The 21537-nt window shown below is 44.3% G+C and overlaps 1 protein-coding gene across 2 annotated transcripts in view; it reads right to left on the reverse strand.

The window, feature by feature from the left end:
- Positions 1 to 1285: 1285 nt before the first annotated feature.
- Positions 1286 to 21537, reverse strand: part of LOC146174838 (TBC1 domain family member 15-like) — an 82578-nt gene continuing 62326 nt past the window's right edge. The window contains exons 13-16 of one of the 2 annotated variants that reach the window (XM_084584004.1): positions 20999 to 21096; positions 14685 to 14801; positions 9175 to 9568; positions 1286 to 4024 (exon numbers count right to left, since the gene is read on the reverse strand). In XM_084584004.1, coding sequence (XP_084440130.1) covers positions 9248 to 9568; positions 14685 to 14801; positions 20999 to 21096 — 536 coding nt within the window. In that variant the 3' untranslated portion in view covers positions 1286 to 4024; positions 9175 to 9247. The remainder of the gene's footprint in view (positions 4025 to 9174; positions 9569 to 14684; positions 14802 to 20998; positions 21097 to 21537) is intronic. The other variant, XM_084584006.1, reaches the window with a different exon arrangement.

Genomic DNA, 21537 nt, shown 5'->3' on the forward strand with positions numbered 1-21537 from the left:
ATTCGGAATACCGGCTCTGTGTGGCCAAAATGTGCTCCGTCCATATCTCACCCTCCTTTGTGATGTGTCGCGCACGCTTTAACCCTTTGATTGGCAGTGCGAGCGTCTTTCGCATCGCCGTGAACGCGTTGCTTTGGGCGGCCTTATTCTCGGGTGCAGCAGCAGGGCAGTGGGTTGTAGAGAGGCCAAGGGGAATAGTGCAGCGTTGTGTAATAATTCACTTTCTTTTATTTTCCAGAAACCCTGGATGGTCTCCCGGGCTAAAAGCTGCTCAAGTAGCTTGACTAAGGCCCAGGAAGCCACTTCATGACAGCAACTGTTTAAAATAAAATACACCAATGGCTGGCACAAATAAAATAACAAATTGAAAGATGTTTGAAAAACATCCAGACTGGCGCAAAACATTTATATGAAATTCGATTTCAAAGCAATAACAATGCAAAGATCAAGTAGGTGTCCTGTAAAGGTTCAAAAAAAAAAAAACAACAACAAAAAAAAAACAACCTAATCTATATACAGAAATAAGGACCTAATCTGTTTACTATTCAAACCAATCGTATGTGTGCATTTGTTTAGTAATGATGAAGATTATGGGACAAAGCTTGGTGTTTGTAGAATAAGGGAGCGATTATTCATTGCCTTCTACCCCGGAGCAGCCATATGACTACAAAGAAAATAGCTTTCCTTTGTAGCTGTGTGGCTGCTCTTGGATGGATGCTAATATGTAATCGCTCTCTTATTTCAAATTTATTCCACCTCGAGGGTTTCCCTTAGACTTTAGACTAGTGTTCTACAGTGGAGCTTTCTGTGTAATAAACACCTGTGATCATTATTACTTGCACTTTCCTTCGGAGCGAGTTCTGGGGAGCGAAGGCAGCCCAAGATTTTTGAACATTTGTTTGGGACTTCCCAAGCAAATGCAAGGTTACAACTCAAAATCGAACTCAGTCTTCTAATCAACTATTTGAAACCCTTACTTTTTTGCAACAAAATCCTGGAATAAGGGTGAAGCAAACATTTAAAACTGTCAGCTTCCGTTTTTAATATTTTCAACAACCTTTGGTGCAGGTGCGATGCAAAAGTGAGAAAAAGCTGGATTTTGCAGCAGCTTGTAGCAGGATTTTTCCTTCGGAGCAGTTTGACACAGTTGACCATACAACAACTGCACTAATGGAACGAATATCAAGCCAGTGCAGAAAAGAACACAAATGTGGGCAGAAGGTAAAGCTGGTTATTCATCAAGTTTACGCAAGCAGTCCCCAACACAGAATGCAAGACACCTGTATGAAATATGTACACTATTTATTTCCATGTACATCATAAAATGCACTCTTGCATAGCTTTTCTATCCGGGTATAAATGATAGATTCCAAAGGGATCAAGGTACACGCATCTGCGGACGTTACACCGGGAAACAGCGGAATGCTCTTCACACTATAGAACAAGATTGTAACTTGCACAGCGGACCGAAGAATAGCACACTCATCGACACCATTTTTGTGGCAGCCTCCACTATAAAATGCAAGGTGCTCTTATTGATCAAAGAAAATCGAGACATGTTGCAAAACACCATCTTTAGAGGGTTGATGCTATTACACAGCAACTTACACGCAGTTCAAAATATATGACAACTCTGCAAGAATTATTTTGTGGGTCATCAATTCTGAAGCCATTGCTAGAGGACTCCATACAGACTGTGACCGTCTTGGTTTCCTTGATGCACGCAGGAAATTTTGCTTATGGGTGTCTGTGCACTTAACTTTCACAACAAATGTAAATGTCACAATAAATGCCACAACAAAGGCAGGGCCGTGACCAGGTATCAAACACATGAGCTAGCTCTCAGCAAAGAATGCTAAAGCTTACGAGCAAGGACTTGACCCAAAACTGCGAATGAACTTCTTGCTGTTGTACTGAACGAGGAAACAGCTCATAAACATTTCATGCAGTCTAATATTGTCTAATCTATGTGGACAAGTTTTTTATTATGATTCAGATAATGCTGTATGGACCAGCATAACAGTATTCCCAATAGCGGAATTTTCGCAAATTAGGTGAGCATGACAAAATTAACTTCGCCAGAAACATTTATCCTGTATATACTACACGTAAATGGAGCGAGCCAACTATAAATGGCTTGCATGAACGTGATCACTCTCAAAAAATCTCTGTCCCTTTCACCCCTTGTTCGATTTCTTCTTTCACAGTACAGCCTAGAGGTTTGCCCCGACTGTGGTTTTCCTTATTACTGCTTATATTCCGACCAAGGATGTGCACCCTGTGGCTTTGGTACAGCAAAGACGCTCACATCGCACGCTGCGCTCATAACCAAGCGTGAAAAATCCTCAACTAACCGACCACACCATGTTGTAGCAAGGAACACACCACTAAAAACTCTTCCCGCAAAAGCAGCATCCAGTGCATGCATGCCTGTCCAAATCACAAAGCAGTTCATGACGGCATGGCTGAAACAACCAGCGGTGTCCTATAAGTTTATTCACGGCTTAAATCCAAGCCAGGATCTGCAGGAATCGTGATACACAGCCTGCAACTACTTAACTGCTAGCTAACAAACATTTACATCACCTGCTCCATAACAAAGACTTGTTTGCTGCTTAGCTCTACAATAAACAACCACAAAGAATACAATTTCTGCATTCAAACTAGCACAGGGTAGCTCAGCGACCACAGGTGACGAGAACAATTTCACAACAAAGATGTTGCAGATTTACAATACTGAATATACCAAGGAACACCGAGTACAAACCTAACCTCTAAAGCACAACATTTTCTAGTTCATACGAGCATACATATAAACAGTTAAAAAAAATGGTTCACTATGCTGCTGACATTAAAGGGAACACCAAGCAGACTTCTCTAATAAAGAGCTTAGTTATAATAGCACCCATATAAGAGCAAAATATGATTCTGACTATGTTAAAGAATCTCACCAGGAATAAAATGTCAGAACTGCGCTGAAATATTTGCCTCTCTAGATCAAGTATGCCACTAGTGAAGTAAACCAGTAGAAGCCTGCAAAATTACTTTCAATCGAAGCACACATCTGCCAACGAAGTAAACAACATTACCAGAGCAAGCTTACGATACCGGAATCTTACTTTTATGGCTGCCATGTATGAATTAGGATAAACAAAATGAAACTAAACAATTTAATTTGCTCATACAAGGAGACATCACCGAAAGTAAACAAAATGTAACCAGAGGCATGAAGGCAATCACAAAATATATTTGACCTTAAAATGTCTATTCATAAACTATAAACAGCAAAGGAGTAGTACGAACGAAATATAACGTTTCCCTAATAATATAACAACAAAAGTGAAGATGTTATAGGAAGAAGCGGGAATGCAATGCAAAACAGAGCTGAAAGAGCTTGCTTCAGCCCCAGATGTACAAATTTAGCACTATCATATACAGCTTCACTGCTTTCATAGATATACAGCCTGCCTTATCATTGTACAGAATCCATAAAGTGCTAATACGCTGGCATCACTGCATCTCTCTCGTCCACAAATAAAGTAAGTGACGAGTATTCACGATAGAAACGGTTTTGGGAAGCGGTTGCTTAGAACCTCATGCTGGCCGCATAATCTCGCAGGCCATACGTGCTGTCGGGCACGAGCGCTCGCCGTGAGCAACCAAACTAAAGATGTGTCTTGCCATGTGCATGAACACCGGCATATAGTCACAACCTAGTTTAAGCATGACGGGTTAAACAACCAAATAACAGTTGAACGGTAAAACTTGATCACGAAGGGAGGTGCAGAATAAAAGCCAGTGCAGGACGAAAGTGTAACTGAGGTTGCGCTTCTGTCCACGAAGATAGAAAACTCAATAGCACCCACTATTACACATTCTGCGGTCGTAATGTATACGCCACTCGTACAGCTATCATGAACGTTCCCCAAAAGCAGAGAATTCTGCCCACTGTACAACTAGGAGATGAGCGTAGCTGTCAAGTTGCTGCTGTGTAGACGACTTCAGGGCAAACTCCAGCTATGAGCTGAAAAAAAGATTGAAGAGATGACAGCATTACTCACAAAAGACATGTATGACCAATGTCTGGCTGGTGAGGCAGACAATTTCAGCTACACAGACTCCCCAAAGTCATAACAGCTCAAAAATGGAAGGGTAGATGAAAATATACCATATTTACTCGATTCTAAGCACCGCCTCTTTTTTTTCACTATCTAGTCCAAATAAAAGGGCATGCTTTTATTAAAAAAATTTAATATGACCCCCCCCCCCCCTACTCTTAGACAAGGCGGATGCTAACAAACACATAATAACAGTATATTTGGCAAACTTGTTCGGCAAACGTGATTAGAGTTCACCTAAATTTCAAGCTGTAGGCAGCTTTCTACAAACTCTTTCTGACCTCAGTTACAGCTCTCAAACAACTGACATCAAACCAAGCAATACACGCCCGTGAAACGTGCCGAGCGCCACTGATACGAGGCCCGCTATGAGTTATCGGGGCCGTTCTTGGCCGGTTTTTGCCGTTCTGTGCCGTCATCTGTCACAAGTGTCAGAATAATGCAACACATGAAGCCGCATATCACGCCATAACGATCTCTTTTTCTATGATCACACTGTGCACGCTCCACCACCTCAATTATAACCTTGGAACTCTGACAGCTCTGGCTCTTCAACAGACTGAACAAGCGTACCTGGCGGCCTTCAATATGCACTCTTCTTTGCAAAAAAAAGAGAGTGGATAGATTCCAATGCAAACATTTTTCAAACAACCTTGCAGTGCTGAACATGCAGCGTAGCCTAAGCTATGGCAGCTGCGAATGTTAAGAAGCAGCAAGTTTTGTTTTTCTTTTGCGAGAGTCGTCCATCTTTGTCATCGTACTGAATGTGCTGCGTAGTGTAAGCTATGGCAGCCGCAGACATTAAAAAGCGGCAGCTGTTTTTTGTTGTTTTTTTTTGCTAGTCGTCCATTCCTACACTTATGAATCAACGAAAGCATGCGGTCAGCTGCGACCATGAGACAAGATTTTAGCATTGTGCGCTTCAAATGGCATTTGCAGCTATCGCGCTTTCCAATGATTTTGTGGCAGTGGACTACGCCCGTCCCAAGCGCGGCGTGATAAATCGAACCAAGCTTGTGCAATCAAACCATCCCAGGCAGTCTGCAGAGTTCGCTCCCCGCCACTGCAGGAGCTATCAAAGTATAGTCAAAAGATAAACGTAGCATCTTGGCGTGCTGCCAATAAATGAGCTGTGGATGTGACGTCCAAAACAGAGGGACGCGCCACCGACTAAAGGCTGTTGCACATGCAAGCGAAAATACTCGCGATTTCCGCCACGGTGACAACAAAACCTGTTTTGAGCTGTCGCGGCGGCTTGACCAATAAGAGCGACGCAGTTTCAACAAGTTGGAAATTCTTTGCTCTGTCACTGCTGCTAGTTGCTGAGTTCGCTCAATATCTTGCATGTGAACCGGCCTGAATGCTTTTTTTTTTTAAATATCAGGGGTAAAAGTGGAGGGTGGGTTTTTTTATGCAAGTGGGTTGATCACGCGACAAATATGGTATTCCTTTTCACAATCGCAAGCGGCGTCTCAAGAATTTTTCTGTATATTGAATTATCGATATATCGAACTATTTCGCTATCCCCTTCAAGTTCGACATATCTGGGTTTGACTGTAAATGAAAGTTTGAATTATCCAGTCTCCTGCACTGCTGTTGATACGCAGATGTTGAGGGTGTCCGCAGAACTTTATTTGAATAATGAAATGAGGACTTCAGCATCATTAATGCTCTATTACATTTTCCTTAGAACAAAGTGCCAAATCTGTGTCCACTGTACAGGCGACCCATATCCGGTGCTAAATTCCTTCAGTGCTCCATCGATGTTCTGATATGCAATATGCTATGCATTGCATTGCTCAATCTATACGACAATTCAATTTTGCTTTTTTTTGGGCTTTTATTTTACATTTCCAAAGGTTAGGGGCCAATCCACATGATGCATGCGAATAAACCCAGTCTACTGAGGCTTTGCCATTGCTTAAATTTGAATGCTACAGGCGACTTCGCACTTCAACGTTTGGTAGAAAACTCTGTTACGTTCAAGTAAATATGGTATTATCTCGTCGTGATTTAAAAATAACTTTTGCCCTCTTTTGTAGCATTTCACGTGCTTCCAATCAAGCACTGACACAAAATACCGACCCCTATCTTGTCCTTTGGTTGTACTCGTACCTCATTCTAATTAAGTTAGAGTATTAAAACAAAAATGAAATAGGAGCCATTAAAAAGGACTTCCACACTCATGTTTTGAAATGAGTTATTTCATTTAGTTTCTCGTGGCCTTCTTTCTTTCTCATTATACACCACAGGCTACATCATCTAGAAACCACAATCAATAACAGAGAACCACGAAAGAAAAACTTTATGAAACATTACAAGCTACACCCCCAAATTTCATTCAAAATGTCATCATCTCACAGCTTAATAGACAGATAGAGGAAGCCATATTTGTTGTGAAGCTCACTTTAGTCTATTCTCATAAAATTCACACCTACCGCACGCTTCAGAAATCATCGATGCAAAAACACTCCTACTAGCAACCACTGCTCGGTAAAAACACCACTAAGGTCGCAAGAAATTCACCGAGTCAGTAACCATCCCTCAACTCTTAGCAATGCAAGATTTGGAGCTCCACAAGGAAGAGGCTTCCCACCTCTTTTATTTCTCATCTACGTCAATGATTTGACAAAAGACATAAAATACATGCTATGTTTATTTCCAGATCGTTGCATTATCTACAGCCTTTTCCTCAACCCTAGCAACTTCACCGCTCTCTAAACGGGCTAGGACGAAGTTCTATTGCAATGTGCCGTGAGAAGCCCTCGCAAGAAGTCAAGGCGGCAGGCCTGTCGTGCAGCTTCCTCCGCATATACACGCGGGATCAGCAGTGGAGGTACTGGACTTCAAACCCTGCCAGCAAAACCATCAGCTCAAAGCACAGACGGCGAAGTCAACGAGAGCAGCGATGTTTCACATATCACATACCAAAACATTTATCACATCACATCACAAAACTTTTATCACATACCAAAACATTTAGCTCTGTAATCACCACTGAGGATGTCAACCAGGTTAAACGACAAATACTACCCTATTGCACGCATTGACGCCGACGATTCCACACCGAACCATTTATTTTTCCTCTGACGGCAAAGTGCTTTAGAATGGCCTCCCAGACACCGCAAATAACTGACTAGTTAGAGAAGCTGTTCACAATTTTAGTGACTTATGTTTTATCACCACACTATGTTCTCTCAGGCTTGTTAAAAGCATACTACTGCAATGCTGAACTGTCGGCTGTATTTTGTCTTGAATTTTTTGTACGCCTGCTTCACTCAGGTTGTATATTAAAGAGTTGCTCTCTTTTCCCTGTATGTTTTTGGTTTGCCATTATCTAAAACCAACACCCCTTCCTCTTTATTGCCTCCCCCGTTAAGGAACAAGTAAATGAGATAAAATTACGGTCAGAAAAAAAAAATGATAACATAGAGTTGGTGATCTTAAACCATACAACCAATAACTACAAAAAAGCCTTCTAAACTAACTGATCACTGCATAAATTTCTGGCATGTAGAATCAATAAAAATTTGGGCATAAAAACATTGCTCTAGTTTGTAGATGTGGAGTGCCAGTCCTCGCTTATCAGTGCAGAAAAGAGAGAAGACTTCCTATGGGTTGTCACGCCCCTCACAAGCTTAACAAGCAAACAGAAAAGAAAATTCTATGAAACAAAACATACCATACTGCAATGCCTTTCTTGCCTCTACCTGAGTGGTTTATATGACTCCTCTGCATGAATACTAAGCATTAAAAATTCCAAACAGAGGTTTTGAGAAAAACATGAGCTTCGGATCAAGAGGTCTGAGTATGTCTGCACGCGTGCAGAAAAACACTGAGCAGGGATGGTCCAACTCGTGTCATGTTGTTTTTGTTTAGCAATACAAGCACAAAAATACCTGTCATTTTAGGATTGAACAAGTCGATATTAGAACTTAAGTTTGAAGATCTTTCTTTGGCATATTCCCTCTGTGGAGGAACAGCAAGGAAAACAATACAGTTGAACCCTGCAATAACGAAATCGCTGGGAATGACAAAAATTTTTTCGGTATCGCAAAAACGGGACTGCAAATGTAAGCAAATATGAACCTGGCCCCGTGAAATCGAATCTTTATTTCAAAAAGTCATTTACTGACATCTGCATTCACTGGTGGTAAAAAAAATCAGACGCCACCAAAGTACCGTAGTCACTCACATAGTGAGCCCATTCCCACAATGAACCAAACTCCCAAGCCCCTCTCCCTCTACTTCTGTCTTTGAGAATTTACTTTTAAAATGAAAGCTTTACTTTCCTAGCAGGAGCCAAGGTCATCGGCAGGCTAGCTAAGACCTTCAAGCGGAAGATCGGTGAGGGTGTGTCAACCACGTGACTTGCCACACGTGCACTGTTCACTCTGCCACCGTCGCGGCTGCCGTGTCAATGGTCGCCTCATTCCGACCGTATCTGATGATTAGCCACAGCTGCGCTGCACACTGTACCACGTGACTCACCACTGCTGCAACCGCGTGCCATTGCCACGGTCTTACCACTGCACCTCACTCGCTTTGAAAGGCGGCGACTGCGCGCTGCCTACTCAGTGTCTTGCCCTAGATGGAAAAAGTCAGGTGGAGCTGACGTCCCCAACTGTGACACCATCGCAGACAGCTGTTGCAGACGGCCATTGCAGACGGCCATTACAGATGACCATTGCAGATGACCATCACAGACGATGGGCCAAATCTGATCATCCGGCCGACATTGCCATTCATGCAAGGGATTCTGGAGCATAAACGCGCTAAACTCGCAGTTGAAACTAACGAACCAAACCAAGGCATAACCACGAACCAGCAAAGCTTTCCCTTACATAACCATGCATAGCACTTATGTTCATTGAAAGCCCAATGATATCAGTAAACAAGCCCTGGCTGAAAGTCCATTCAAATTTCAAAACCACACGGCAAGCTAATCTGCTAAAACATCTGCAGGTTACTAAGATGACTTTAATGCTTAAATCTTGGCGATCCAACAGTTTCTGTAACCATACAGCCCCTTTATACCTGACAGAGCCACACTTACATTCAAGGCCTCCCCAGAGAGCCCGGCTTGCAAGAGTGCTAACAGAAAGTCCAGCTGGAGAGCAGAAAGTACTTCAAATGGAGAACTGCAGGTGGCGTTCGTACCTAGCCTCCACGTCCCCGTCTGACAGCACCTCCACCGAACTGGTGCTGCAAGTTCGTTCCCCGGTGCGGACGCTGTTTGGCGATGCTGCGTTCCGCTCTTCCAAGGGTTTGGTACCATCGCAAGCGATGCCATTGGTGTCAACGGGGGATGACGTGTTGGCAACGTATATTCCGAGCGCCTCTTGCACCGATTCGGGCAGCTTGGCGGAGCCCCGGAGCTGCTCGAAAATCGCCTCGGCCGTGGACAGCATGCGCTCCAGGTCTATCCGGTAGCACATGTCATTCACATGCTGCAGGCAGCGCGGATGCAAGGGAGAGAAGTGGTAAAGTCGAAGTTAGAGAACCTAATCTTAATGAGGGCTTTCAAGCTAGATTCTGTATCAATGAATTTACAAAAAATTACTAGCAAAGAAACTCTTATCAATAAAATAGAACCACCACAAGCTGGCAAACGCTAAAGAATGAAATATGCAAGTGAATGCAGCTGGCTTCACTGAAAATGAACCTTTTCATCATGAGTTAAATCAAGTCATGGAGAAAAAAAAATGATTGGCTGGTTTCTATACCCAATTTCTTTTAGAATGAATAATGCTTGTGCCGCCCCCAATAAACAGTAACACAGCTACAGAGAGTGGCATATTTTATTAAGCGTAAAAATCACTTAACACTTTCCTGTCTACAGGAAAAGGGGGGGTTTTTGGGTAGTGTCATTATTTTCCTTTCTTCAGAAAAGCTTTATTGGTACAGGAGTGTCTAGATTCAAATTGTAGAGGAAGAATTCCTTTTCACAATGGTATCAGTGACAATCAACATATTTATTGAGTAAGTGATCAAAAAAAGAAAAAAACTACCAGCAAAAAATTGTAGTAAAAACAAAAATCACAAAAGCATCAAAGTTTCTTGACATAAATAAAAAATTTGAAATTTTTAATATAGATGTTTTTTACAACAAAGACCGATGCAACATTCCAGCAAATCGTAGCTTTCTGTTAACAGTATTCACTGCGTTAGGAGAAAACAGTAGCCGAGGTCGACCCCTGGCTGTTCTCTAGCGGTAAACACGACTCCCTGCGCTGTCGGTGGCAAGTAATACTGCCCAAAAGACGTTGTCACCTTGCAGATAGCAGTTGTGACCTTTGGAACAGTGATCTTTTGTGATCAGCGCGCAGCAAAAGTGGAACTTTTCGAGGGCGAAAGCGAAACTTATCGGGACATGGCTGTCGTCGTTCCGGGTCAGTTTGACATAGTTTCACTGTCTGTGCTCAAGTCTGAAGAGCTGAATTTGTTTTCCGAGTCATCACTGCTGCTGTTCTCATCTAAAAACGAGCTCTCCGATGCGTCAACTTCTGCGGAAACGCGCCGTTTCTGCACAGCAGAAGCGCGCGACGTCGACGCCATGATGTAAAACAAGGAGCGCCGATCACCTGACTCTAGAGACCATCTGGATGGGCACAGCACGGTGGAAAAAATAAAACCAAAAGCAAAACTAAAAGAATGGTTTCTCAATTTCCCACTGGATGATGCTACTTGTCAAGAAGTGCTTTGAGACCGGGAAAATTTGAATCATGAAACCGTCGACAGCGAGCTATCAATGAAAATAGGCGCGGACAGGAAAGTGTTAATGTCATCCTCAGTACCATGCTGACAAAAAAAAAAATGTACGGCTCGACAGTAAAAACTAGTGTAACTCAAACACAGCAGTGTATTCAAGCATTTAGCTGTTCTTCATGACACTTTCCCTTTTTTAAAGACTGCAGGTGGGAGCAGGAAAAACACCCAAATCCTTACTACACTTCCCCTTTCCTTCTCTAGAGCACCATTAACCTGAACTCCATGGCAGGCAAGTGAAGTAGTTTTTGGGTACATCACCAATACACTGCCACTGCCACAAAAAATCCAGGAGAAAGTTCATGACACAGCTATGCCTGAAAAAGCTACAAAAGAATTGCCACTTTACTCCAGTGTGAGGTGTACCTAGCCATTATAGTTAGAACAAAAGAAGGATAATTCAACGCCAGCAGAATTTCCTCATAGAGGCCATCAAATTTTATCAGTAACATATTAGGGGCTATCATTTAAACTGGTATCTTGTACTTTGTACCACAACACCAAGTAAATTTGAAGAGTCGCTAAATAAACAACCATAAAAGGAATACAGTCGAACCCAGATATATCGAATTTTGGTTATATCAAACTCATAGAATATCCCCTTGAATATCACATGTAAAAGTATAGGAAAGTTGCGTCATATATCGAACTCAATTTCACCGGTCGTTCGATATATCGAACTCCACACCACGGACTGGAAAGTGTGCCTTTCCCACAGACGATCGCATCACCCTCGGCCGTTTGCTGCGTGACGTTTTCAAGCCACGCGCAGAAGGAATGAGAGGGGACAAATCGGTCTAGGGCAGCGCCGCCCCATTCGAAGGCGCACGCATTACCGCACGCCAGCGTGACGTTTGCAAGCCATGTGCATGAATGAACCAGAGAGAACTGGTGCGAACGAGAGAGGAAAACTGCGATAGAGCGAAGCGCAAGGGTGTGCCCATTCTTTTGCCGAGCTATCTCTCTCCTTCCTCTTTCCTGGCCTTCGTTCGCAGTAGCACGCGCTGCGCATGTGCCAAGCCAGCTCGACCCGTTCTCAGACAGAACGTCGGACACTTTCTCCAGCGTGTGTAGTGAACCCTCTGCGCGCGGCGGCTGATGTGGCTATGGTGCCTGCGGAAGTTAAAAAGCGGCAGATCTATCTTATTTTTTTTTTTTTTTGCGAGAGACGTCTATTCTTATCGTTGCGCTGTACCCGCGGCGTAGCTTAAGATATAGCGTTACGAAGCGGTATTTTTAATTTTTTTTGCGGGAGTCGTTTATCCTTGCATGTATGAATCAACGAAAGCACGCGGTCAGCTGCGACCATGACATCGGCTTTCAGCATTTTTCGCTTCAAACAGAATTTGCAGCTACTGTATCATGCTTTCCAATGATTTTGTGGCAGTGGACTACGCCTGCCCCAAGCGCGGCGTGATAAATCGAACCAGGCTTGTGCAATCAAGCCATCACGGGCACTCTGCCAAGTTTGCTCCCCGCCCCTGCTGCGGGAGCTGTCAAAAGATAAACACGCTGTGATCGTTATCACTGCGCAGCATCTTGGCACGCTGCCAAGAAATGAGCTGTGGATGAGACGACCGAAACAGAGTGGCGGGCCATCGACATGCAAGCGAAAACGCTGGCGATTTTCTGCCGCGGCGACACAGAAACAGTTTTGAGCTGCCGCGATGGCTCGAACGGCAGAGGGACTGCGTCCCAACAAGTTGGAAATTTCTTGCTCTGTCGCTGCCGCTCGTCGCTGAGATCGCTTAATCGCTTGCATGTGAACGAGCTGGCCTAACGCTTTTTATTTTTCCAAATTCTCGAGTGCAAAAGTCGAGGGTGGGTTCATTATGCGAGTAAGTTGATTATGCGACAAATACAGTATTGTTTTTTCGCATCGTAAGTGTCGTCCCAAGCCGATTTCTGTATATCGAATTATCGATATATCAAACTATTTTGCAATCCCCTTCGAGTTCAATATATTCGGGTTCGACTGTTATAACAAATTATTAGCAACAACAAACTCTTTTAAAACATTCCGGAAAAAAATATACAATTCCTACTTAACAGAACCAATGTGGCTGGACATGAGACAGACCAGACAGTACATCAAATTTCCTGGAATTAAGCTGCACCCCCTCCGATCGCACAGGCATGCGGTGCTTGCTCCATTCCATGGAATTGCCGCCTTCAGAACAGTACTAAGAATACAAGAAAGATCTCTCCTTGTTTCTTAACAGGTGTGTCCCTTGTGTTGCTGCCTCCATAACAAATAAACTGCACTGTCCTTGCAGGCATTCGTGAGAAAATTTTCTATCACATGTTCTGGTTCGACACCCTGGAAAACAGGCAAAAAAAAAAAAAAAAAAAAAAAAGTCATTCGCAGCTTTGGTAAAGGCTTCCACGTTGCCTTGTGGTGGCCTTAAAACTACCACATAGAAAGTAGTGCTGTAATGGTAACTAGTTGGTTTTTCATCTTCAGGAGGGCGCGCTATACTTAGGCACAAGGACGAATTATACGATAGAGGTGTTAGCCATCAGATCTGCCCAATTCTCATGTGCACTCTTGTCAATAAAAGTCAGCCACAAAAGAGCATGTGCGTTACAAGTGGACACAAATACAAAGCTCCTCTGGGAACAGTCCCAGCATCACTAATATCGAAAACCTTGCTATGCTGGTGCATGGTAAAATTCGACTTCATTGAGACACGCTAAGTATAACTGTCTCGCTCTTTTTATCATATATTTATCTCACTTTGCATTTTCTTTTTAATGGGCACATTAAAAAAATGAGTAATTGCAATACTCCTTTACCAGACCACACTAGCAAGTATTGTAAAATCTCACTAATTCTGCCTTTAGGGCCTAGGAAAAATTTTCAGATTATCCAAAAGTTTGAATTATCGAACTCACATCTCAGAAAAAAGCTAAGTGACAACAACCATTTTTCACAAAATCTTCAAGTGCTATGTTTTTGCGCACACTACTAGGAGTGTTGAAGAACTGCTGAGATCGCATGTACCACCGTGGTCTTTTTTTGCAGTGCGACGCAGTAGCAATGGTGCTTCGTTACAAATGGTTCTATTGCGTTTTGAGAGTGTTTCACTGCACGAACTGTGACCCACACAGTGAAGCATCCTCAAACTGCAATGGCTCCGCATACTTGAAGAGCGGAGGAAACACATAGAAGAAAGGGAGGAAAACATGAGCAGGCATTAGAACAGCGTGACGCCGTCCCTAAGTAACACTAAAAGGTCAGTGACACGCACCGCAGTGCCTGAAAGGGCCGAATGACCAATGCGCATGCCCAATGACAGCAGCGGGATGCCATAAATTTAAGAGAAGCGAAACAGAAACTATGCTGCTCTGCATTGGGGGGGCTTCCAATTCATTATTGTGCTTGCCACAGCATGCATGCCTGAGGTTTGTTGGGAACCACTGTTCCATAAAAATAAAGTTCGGAAGGTCTATTTCAACAATAACTAGCTTCGAGCGTCATACCTCAACGCGATCTCCCTCTGAATCAACCTCTGCAAGTCCCCCAGCAGTTGAGCTAACAAGTGCCCGATGCCTTAGAGTTACGTGGGCATCGGCTGGAACTGGGCTTCTAGTTCTACTTATCCAAATTTACAAATTAACGAGGGTAAAATTAAGAATCATTTTACTGTAATCAGGAAAAAACTCAAATGATGAGCTTTTCCATTACTCCTACACAGACCTGTATACTATGAGTTGGCTTCAAACAGAGCCTGATCCCAGCCAGAGCCCGATGCCACGATACAACAGTAAGGCTCACAAGGAGGAAGGGACACCTACCTTGAGGATTTCGTTGAGGCCGTAGTTGTTTTCGATAAGCAGGTCCTTTTCGTGGTCCAGAATGGCTACGCACAGGAGCAGGTGGAAGTTCTTGCACGGCAGGTCTGTCCACAGGACCTGAGCATCAAGGAAACAGGCAGACGTGCCAGGTGTGTCACAGGACATCACAAATTCCTTTTTGGGACCAAGTACAGCCACAATAATTAACTTAAATAGATGTGGGCAACACCACAGACGGCTTTTCAAACAAAAATCTCTTTTAACGGCATTACCATTTTGCCTGTTATGTGGCAGCAAGCTGAAGAGGCATGATGGCGGACAGTGACGATGTTTAATGTCTGTATGCCTAGCGAGAACAATTTGACTTTGCCCCCGCCACTGTTTGTTTCTTTGTCTTTTCAATCCATGTTGACATTCAGCATCATTGTTGGGGCTCTGAGGGTTGTCACTACTAATTAATATTCGGACCAGAGGCCCAACAACATGAGTACAAGCACTCTGAAGAGCTCACATTTCCAATTGTGCACCTTTGAACTCACAGTATTCTCAAGTTTTAACCGATCACATTTTTCTGCAGTGCTCTCCAAATCTGAACCCTTCATATATTTAGTACTGGGCAAGTCTAATTACATTTTCAACCTAGTTTCAGACCAGCAATCTGCCTTTTGCGCGAGTTTTCTGCGCATGCGCGAAGTCGTAGCAGCGACCGATGGAAACACATTAGACGGCGCCGACGGAGTTTCCCGGCACCGCCAGTGCACGGGGGCTGGCAGCACCGGGCAGCACGGTGACCGTCATAGGCTTGGGGAAGCGATGCCAACCACATCTGCCGCGAATGGTTGCCACTCTCTAGGCGTGCCGAGTGCAAGACGTGGTTCTTCAGGTTTCCTTCGGCGAGCCGTGACCAACAAGGATGTGAAGCTTGAATTAGGGCCACCAAGCGTCAAGATGTGAATGGCTGACCCTAGCAACCGACTGCATACTCTCGATTGTGCGAAAAACACTTCATTACAGGTATGTATGCATCTAAAAAGAAAATTTGCATGATGATAAGTATCTACTGGAGTTTCCCCCAAGCCTGTAACCTTCCAGTGACAGCGCAATGAGCATTTATTCGGTGCGTGTTTGCTTTATGTGCTACGGAGCCTGATGGCGATGTATTTTGTCGTTTGTTTTCTTTATGTGTGAAGGGGCCGAGTAACGCAGATGCTGTGTGCGCTAGACCGTAATATTTAGCATGTTTTATCGAGACTGCCAAATTACTAAAAAGAAAAAAAAGAAATTGGCAGTGGCTTAGCTTGGTTAAGCCTGGTAATTGTGAAAGCAATAGCTATGGCTACACCTAGGTTCAGCTGGTGGTGTAGCTGGTTGTGGTGCTTGTGGTTATGCAGCGATTCACTCTGGCCACGGCATATGGTTCAACTATTGTTTATTGCGGGGTGCTACCTAGTTATTCTACGTACAACTAATAGCGAGGCAAGGAGTGCTGTGGCTGCAACGATATACTTGGTTGTGGGTGAGGTTAAGGCAGAATGTACAACTGCCGCTCCGGCACCGGCTGCAACGGCATTGTTTACGCCAGCAGAAATGAAAGCATCCCTGGAGACTGCGTTGGTTCCACCTGCCGCTAGGCCACCTCCTACAGTATACAACGTTGCACCCCCGGCAGCAGCTGCGGCTGCAGCCCCATAATTCTTAGCTTTAGGAACATGTGGCACAACTGCAGCTCCGCCCGGCCGTAGATCAAAGTTGGGCTTAACTCTCGGTGTGTAAGGGCATACCCGAACCGGCGCCCCAAACGTCGTTCTAAACTATCTCACAACAGTCTCAGGGATGATGTCACTCCGGCTGTAGCGCCTCTCGTGGAAGGAGCGGGAGTTAGACCACGGTTGGTAGCTACTGCCTCGCGAGTCGACGGAGCGAGTTGGGGCCCCTGTTCTTGCGCAGCTATGTTTGGCGGCGCGCCAAAGGTCACGCTAAAGGTCAATGGTAGCTACCGCCTCGCTACGCGAAGGGCTGAAAAGTAAAAGTAGTATTGCTTTCGCAATAAAAATTCGCCGTTTGTTGTGATGCACCACCGTTCATGAGCCAAGTGGTTGAGCTGGTCATGAGGCTCGCGAACGGCAGTGCATTACAACAAACGCCATATTTTTTTTTTCTTCTTGTTATTCAGGTGGCAGTCACGATAAAACATGCTAAATATAACTGCCTAGCGCACACAGCTGCCTGTGATATCCGAGCTACCTTGCCCTTTCGCACATAAAGAAAAGAAACGACAAAATACATCGCCATCAGGCCCCGGCACAACTAAAGCAAACACGAACTGAAGAAATCCTCATTGCGGCTATCACTGGTGCGTTACAGGCTGGGTGCAAACTCCAGTAAGTACTTTTCATCATGCATATTTTCTTTAGATGCATACATACCTGTAGTATCTGTGTTTTTGCTGCTCGAAGCATATGACGCACTTGACACTCTTGCACGACGCACAGTATTTTTTTTTACCTTACAGGCTCGCCTTTGTGCTCGGCAAAGCATTCGGATTTTGTTCCGTCGGTGTACGCAATAAGTTGCACTTCGTTAGGGAGCTTGATAATTGCCATCCTCGTCCAAACGTTTGCAACAGCAAGGAATCCATCCAGCACAAATTAGTCTCCTGGAAGGTTCATGCTCATTCACTCGCAGAGTGGATCGCTCTGGACATAGAACAGCATTGGTTCCTGACCGAGATGCGCATCTGATTATGTGGAGATGCACATGTGTCACCAAGTCGTTGATTCCGCAGAAATCTCTGTGGAGGCAGAAAGGTTGCGGATCCTTTCACAACAGAATGACCATCCTCTGTGCATCGAGAACCTTTTCACCACTGCGTTGACATTCGTTCTGGGGGCAGCAACCGGCTACAGCGCTGAATCATCCATTGCCAGAAAAATGTTGCGAGTTTCCTGCAGGTGTGCATTCTGGCCTGGACAATGCCCTTTTCAGGGGGTGTGTATAAGTGCCTCTCTGCCAAGCTTCATAGATGAAATCCTATAGCTGCACGCTTGTAGATGACGAGAAGAGGAAGCGACGCCCATTGCACCATGCCGGCACCGCGGTGACTGCATTGTGCTTGGTAACTCAGGACACCCTGCGCATGTGCGCCGCTTGTAAGTCACAGGAAATGATTCCACCTAGCTCTGTAGCATCAACAAATCCCTGGCTGCTTTGCTCTTTGAGATCCCCCTCTCTCTCTCTCTCCGCGCTCTCCTGTCTGCCGAGAACTTGCACGCTGACAGCGTTTCATTCTGTCACGTCGAACACGGCCCGCGCTATGAGTGGATTATGAAAACGCCGTAACATTCCCCCATACTGCGTGAACATGATATACTGCATTCACTGTCAGTACTTTCCGCCCCGAGGGCAAAAAAGGGGGGAGCTTTCGCTTTCTACCTGCGTTGATGTGGCCATTTCGTATGGTGCGCTTTTGCATCATATGCTACACCGCCGTCCAATGTGCTTCTCGCCCGCCCCCGCATGACGGTGCCACATCCTCCCGCAAAAGGCGGATTTCAAAGAAATACTACCTCAGCACAAAAAGCCGCATGCTTGGCTCCAAGACTGGTTGAATAAACAAGCTACACAATTACTAGAGCACTGCAATATGCACACTACAACATATATTGAAATGTCAGGCCAGATAAGACGACACTGCATTATCCGTATTCTCAGCAACAATAAAAATTTTAAAAATCTCTAAAGAACCCCTTTGCATTGTGTAGCAATGTCCCATTAACTCCCCAGACGGTCCTCTGTTTTCTCATCGGCTTCTGCCTACAGAATGACAATATGTTTTTGTAGCGAAAGCTACATTGCAGTAATTTTTTCAAGACCTCGGGTGGCCGCAGCTACATCGTGAAGAGGCGTAGCTACGAGAAGAAGAAGAAAAGACAAAGAACAAGAAGACGAAGAAGAAAAAGAAAGCGAAGAAGAAGAAGACAAAGAAGAACGCTCAGTCACCCTCAGCTAATGCTTTCGCTCCACATTCGGTTCAGCAGCATTGAACCCTTCTCATTTTTCTATGCACCTTCTAAACTACTAATTCACCTTTGTACTACAGTATTTACTCGCATAATGCTCGCACTTTTTTTTTGCAGAAAATTGATGCTAAGTTGGGGGGGTGGGATAATTATGCGGGGAAAATTTTCGAGCAAATATTTTGGAGTGCTAAAAGCAAATTTAAATAGGTGCGAATCAGGATTCTTAGGTCAGCTATTGTAAATATAACCAAGAAATTACTTTCAAGCAGAACTTACCCTTGTTAGAAAACTACAAGGTTGCCAAAAGCACTTTATTTACCGCACGAAGCCTCATCATCACTCCCTGCGTTCCGCGGTATAATGCTCACAGCAGACCGTACAGTTCTACTCTTGATCAGAGACTTGATCCGAGTCCGTGTCGACACTGCAATCGCTGTCTCCAGTAGCGTACTATGCAGAACTCGTTCACGCCGAAGTGCCTGCTGGCAGCGCGGTTGCCATGCTATAGCCCGTACTTGAAAGCTTTCAGCTTAAAAGCTGCTGTATAACTTGCGTACCGCCCCACTGCGATGCGGCACCAAGCAAGCAACGCGAACGGAATGAAGGAACAATGAGAATGAGACACGGAGACACCTCGCAAAATGGCGACGACTACGAGCATCATGGCGATAAAAAAAAAAAAAAAGAGACGAGCATAACCGATGATCATGGTGATCTACTCGAGCACGCTATCACCGCCTGGTAGCGCGTGCACATGAGGCCAGCTAGGTTCAGTAGCACTCCAAAGATGGCGCTTGTTACTACTAGCAGACGACTCTCGCGGTGGTGGTGCGATAAATATGCGAGGAAAAAAAAATTCTAATTCTTGACGCCCAATGTTGGGGGTGCAAGCATTACGCGAGTGCGAACATTATGCGCGTAAATACGGTAAACCTCACATTTGCAGAATTATAATAAAAGGTTCTTTTTTTTCTCAAACCACCTATTTCAGAATGCACCACAGATTGTTTATGAAATCAAAATACGAATATAGCACAGTTTTTTTGCACTGCTCTTCCGAGATTGCCACAGCAAGCTCATCCACTGGTCTCACGAGCTGCAAGATTTTAAAAGCCAACTTCTCAGTGACCTTTGGAGCCAGCGAGGCAATGTACACAGCCACATCCGAGTGAAAAGCCATGTTTGTCAACACATAGGGGGGGTTTCACGTGAAACATTGCAAATTCTTTATTCTCACCTCCTCTCTGTATTTAGTGCTGCTTTGAAAGCTTTTTGTGGCATCAGTGCAGGATGGTTTCACTAAACATGCTAAATCCAAAACTGTTTTCTCTCCTTCGACTGCTCACGAATAGCATTACAGATTATAGAGTTAATACTACTAAGACTAGAGCGAAAACGACAGCGGCGCTAACATGTAAACCCTCTCCACTCCTTTGCCAATCGTGTTCGCAGCCATTGTGGTACTTCTCGCATACTACATCTGCGTACAGCCAGCGCCCTCTAGTTCCAGGTACAGCAGACGACGTGATTCGAAACTATCTCAAGTACGCTTTCATTAGCCTTTATATCACTTAGTGGTACAACTGTAAAAAATAAAATGCGAAAACATATTTTACAAACTTTAGTGTTTTATAGATCTACTTTTTAGAGTTTTTTGTGCGAGCAAAGCAACAATAATTAATAGTAGTACCATCATGGCATTACGCGAGTGTAGCACAACCTCTTCACCGTGCTTTATCCTCCCTATTAGGGGCAGAAGAGCTCTGCTAGCTTAAGGCTTCTCAAGCTTCTTTGCAACTGATGTATGCCATACAATGACTTTTCACACATTGGGAAACATGACTCTCCTGCAGGTACACAGGGCCCAACTGAACTGATAAACGCTGACTGCATTATGTACAAGAAATTAGTTTTATCAGACAAAAAATAAGAGGGCAAAAAGGAAAGGTGAGATTAAAGCATGTACAAATTCAGGTGGAGGAGTGCTAAATCAACAGTATACTAAAGCGGACTATCTCAGTGGGTTAACTGGTTTTGCTGTAGATTTAATAAAGAATGCGCACAGAAGGCCAGGACAAGATAAGACATATGCACCCATGGCATGTAACTTAAGAGGCATTGTGCAGATGAATGCGTATACGCATACATGTGCGCATGTGTGTCACACCTTGCCCAAGCATTTTTTTGTGCCGTTATTAGCCAAACTATAACCCTAAAGTACCTAATTTCGGAGCCCAGTCAGACAACCAACCCTTTAACCTGAGCCAACTAGCAGAGGCGTGTTTGCCCCCTCACCTCCCAAAGTCGCATGATCTCTTCGCACTTGAACTCGCGCTTGAACAGCACCAGCAGCCAGCGGAAGCAGAAGTACAGGTTGCCAGACTCGTGCTCTTCTGAGATGGGGGAGGGGGGGAGGAAAACAGGTCACATGAATGCAACAATCTTTCACAACCTGTCGGAGGATAACAGTACAGCAGATGTACTTTTTTATTTATCACTTGAGTAGTACCAGAATGCTTCCTGTGAATGAGTCGGTTCCTTTCCGAAATTGTGCACTACTTGTCCACGGTGATTAGATAACTCCACAGTAGCAAAAGTATTGACACAGAAAAAAATGAGCCCTAATCAATGCGTCTGGGCTGAACATGTAGCCTCAAGGTTTTGTGAATAATTCATAAGTAGCGTAATCGTTCTCACACACAGATAGGTAAAAAAAAAAATTTGTGTGCTTTAGCGGCAACAACCACTGGCTCCACCTCTGCCCGTGAGACCCGTATCATTGAAATTCTACTATAACTAATAAAAGCATTTTGCACTGACAATGAGAATCTGAT

Source organism: Amblyomma maculatum, chromosome 11 (genome assembly GCF_055883805.1).
Source record: "Amblyomma maculatum isolate TAMU_Amacu chromosome 11, ASM5588380v1, whole genome shotgun sequence".
Taxonomy (NCBI): Eukaryota; Metazoa; Arthropoda; class Arachnida; order Ixodida; family Ixodidae; genus Amblyomma; species Amblyomma maculatum.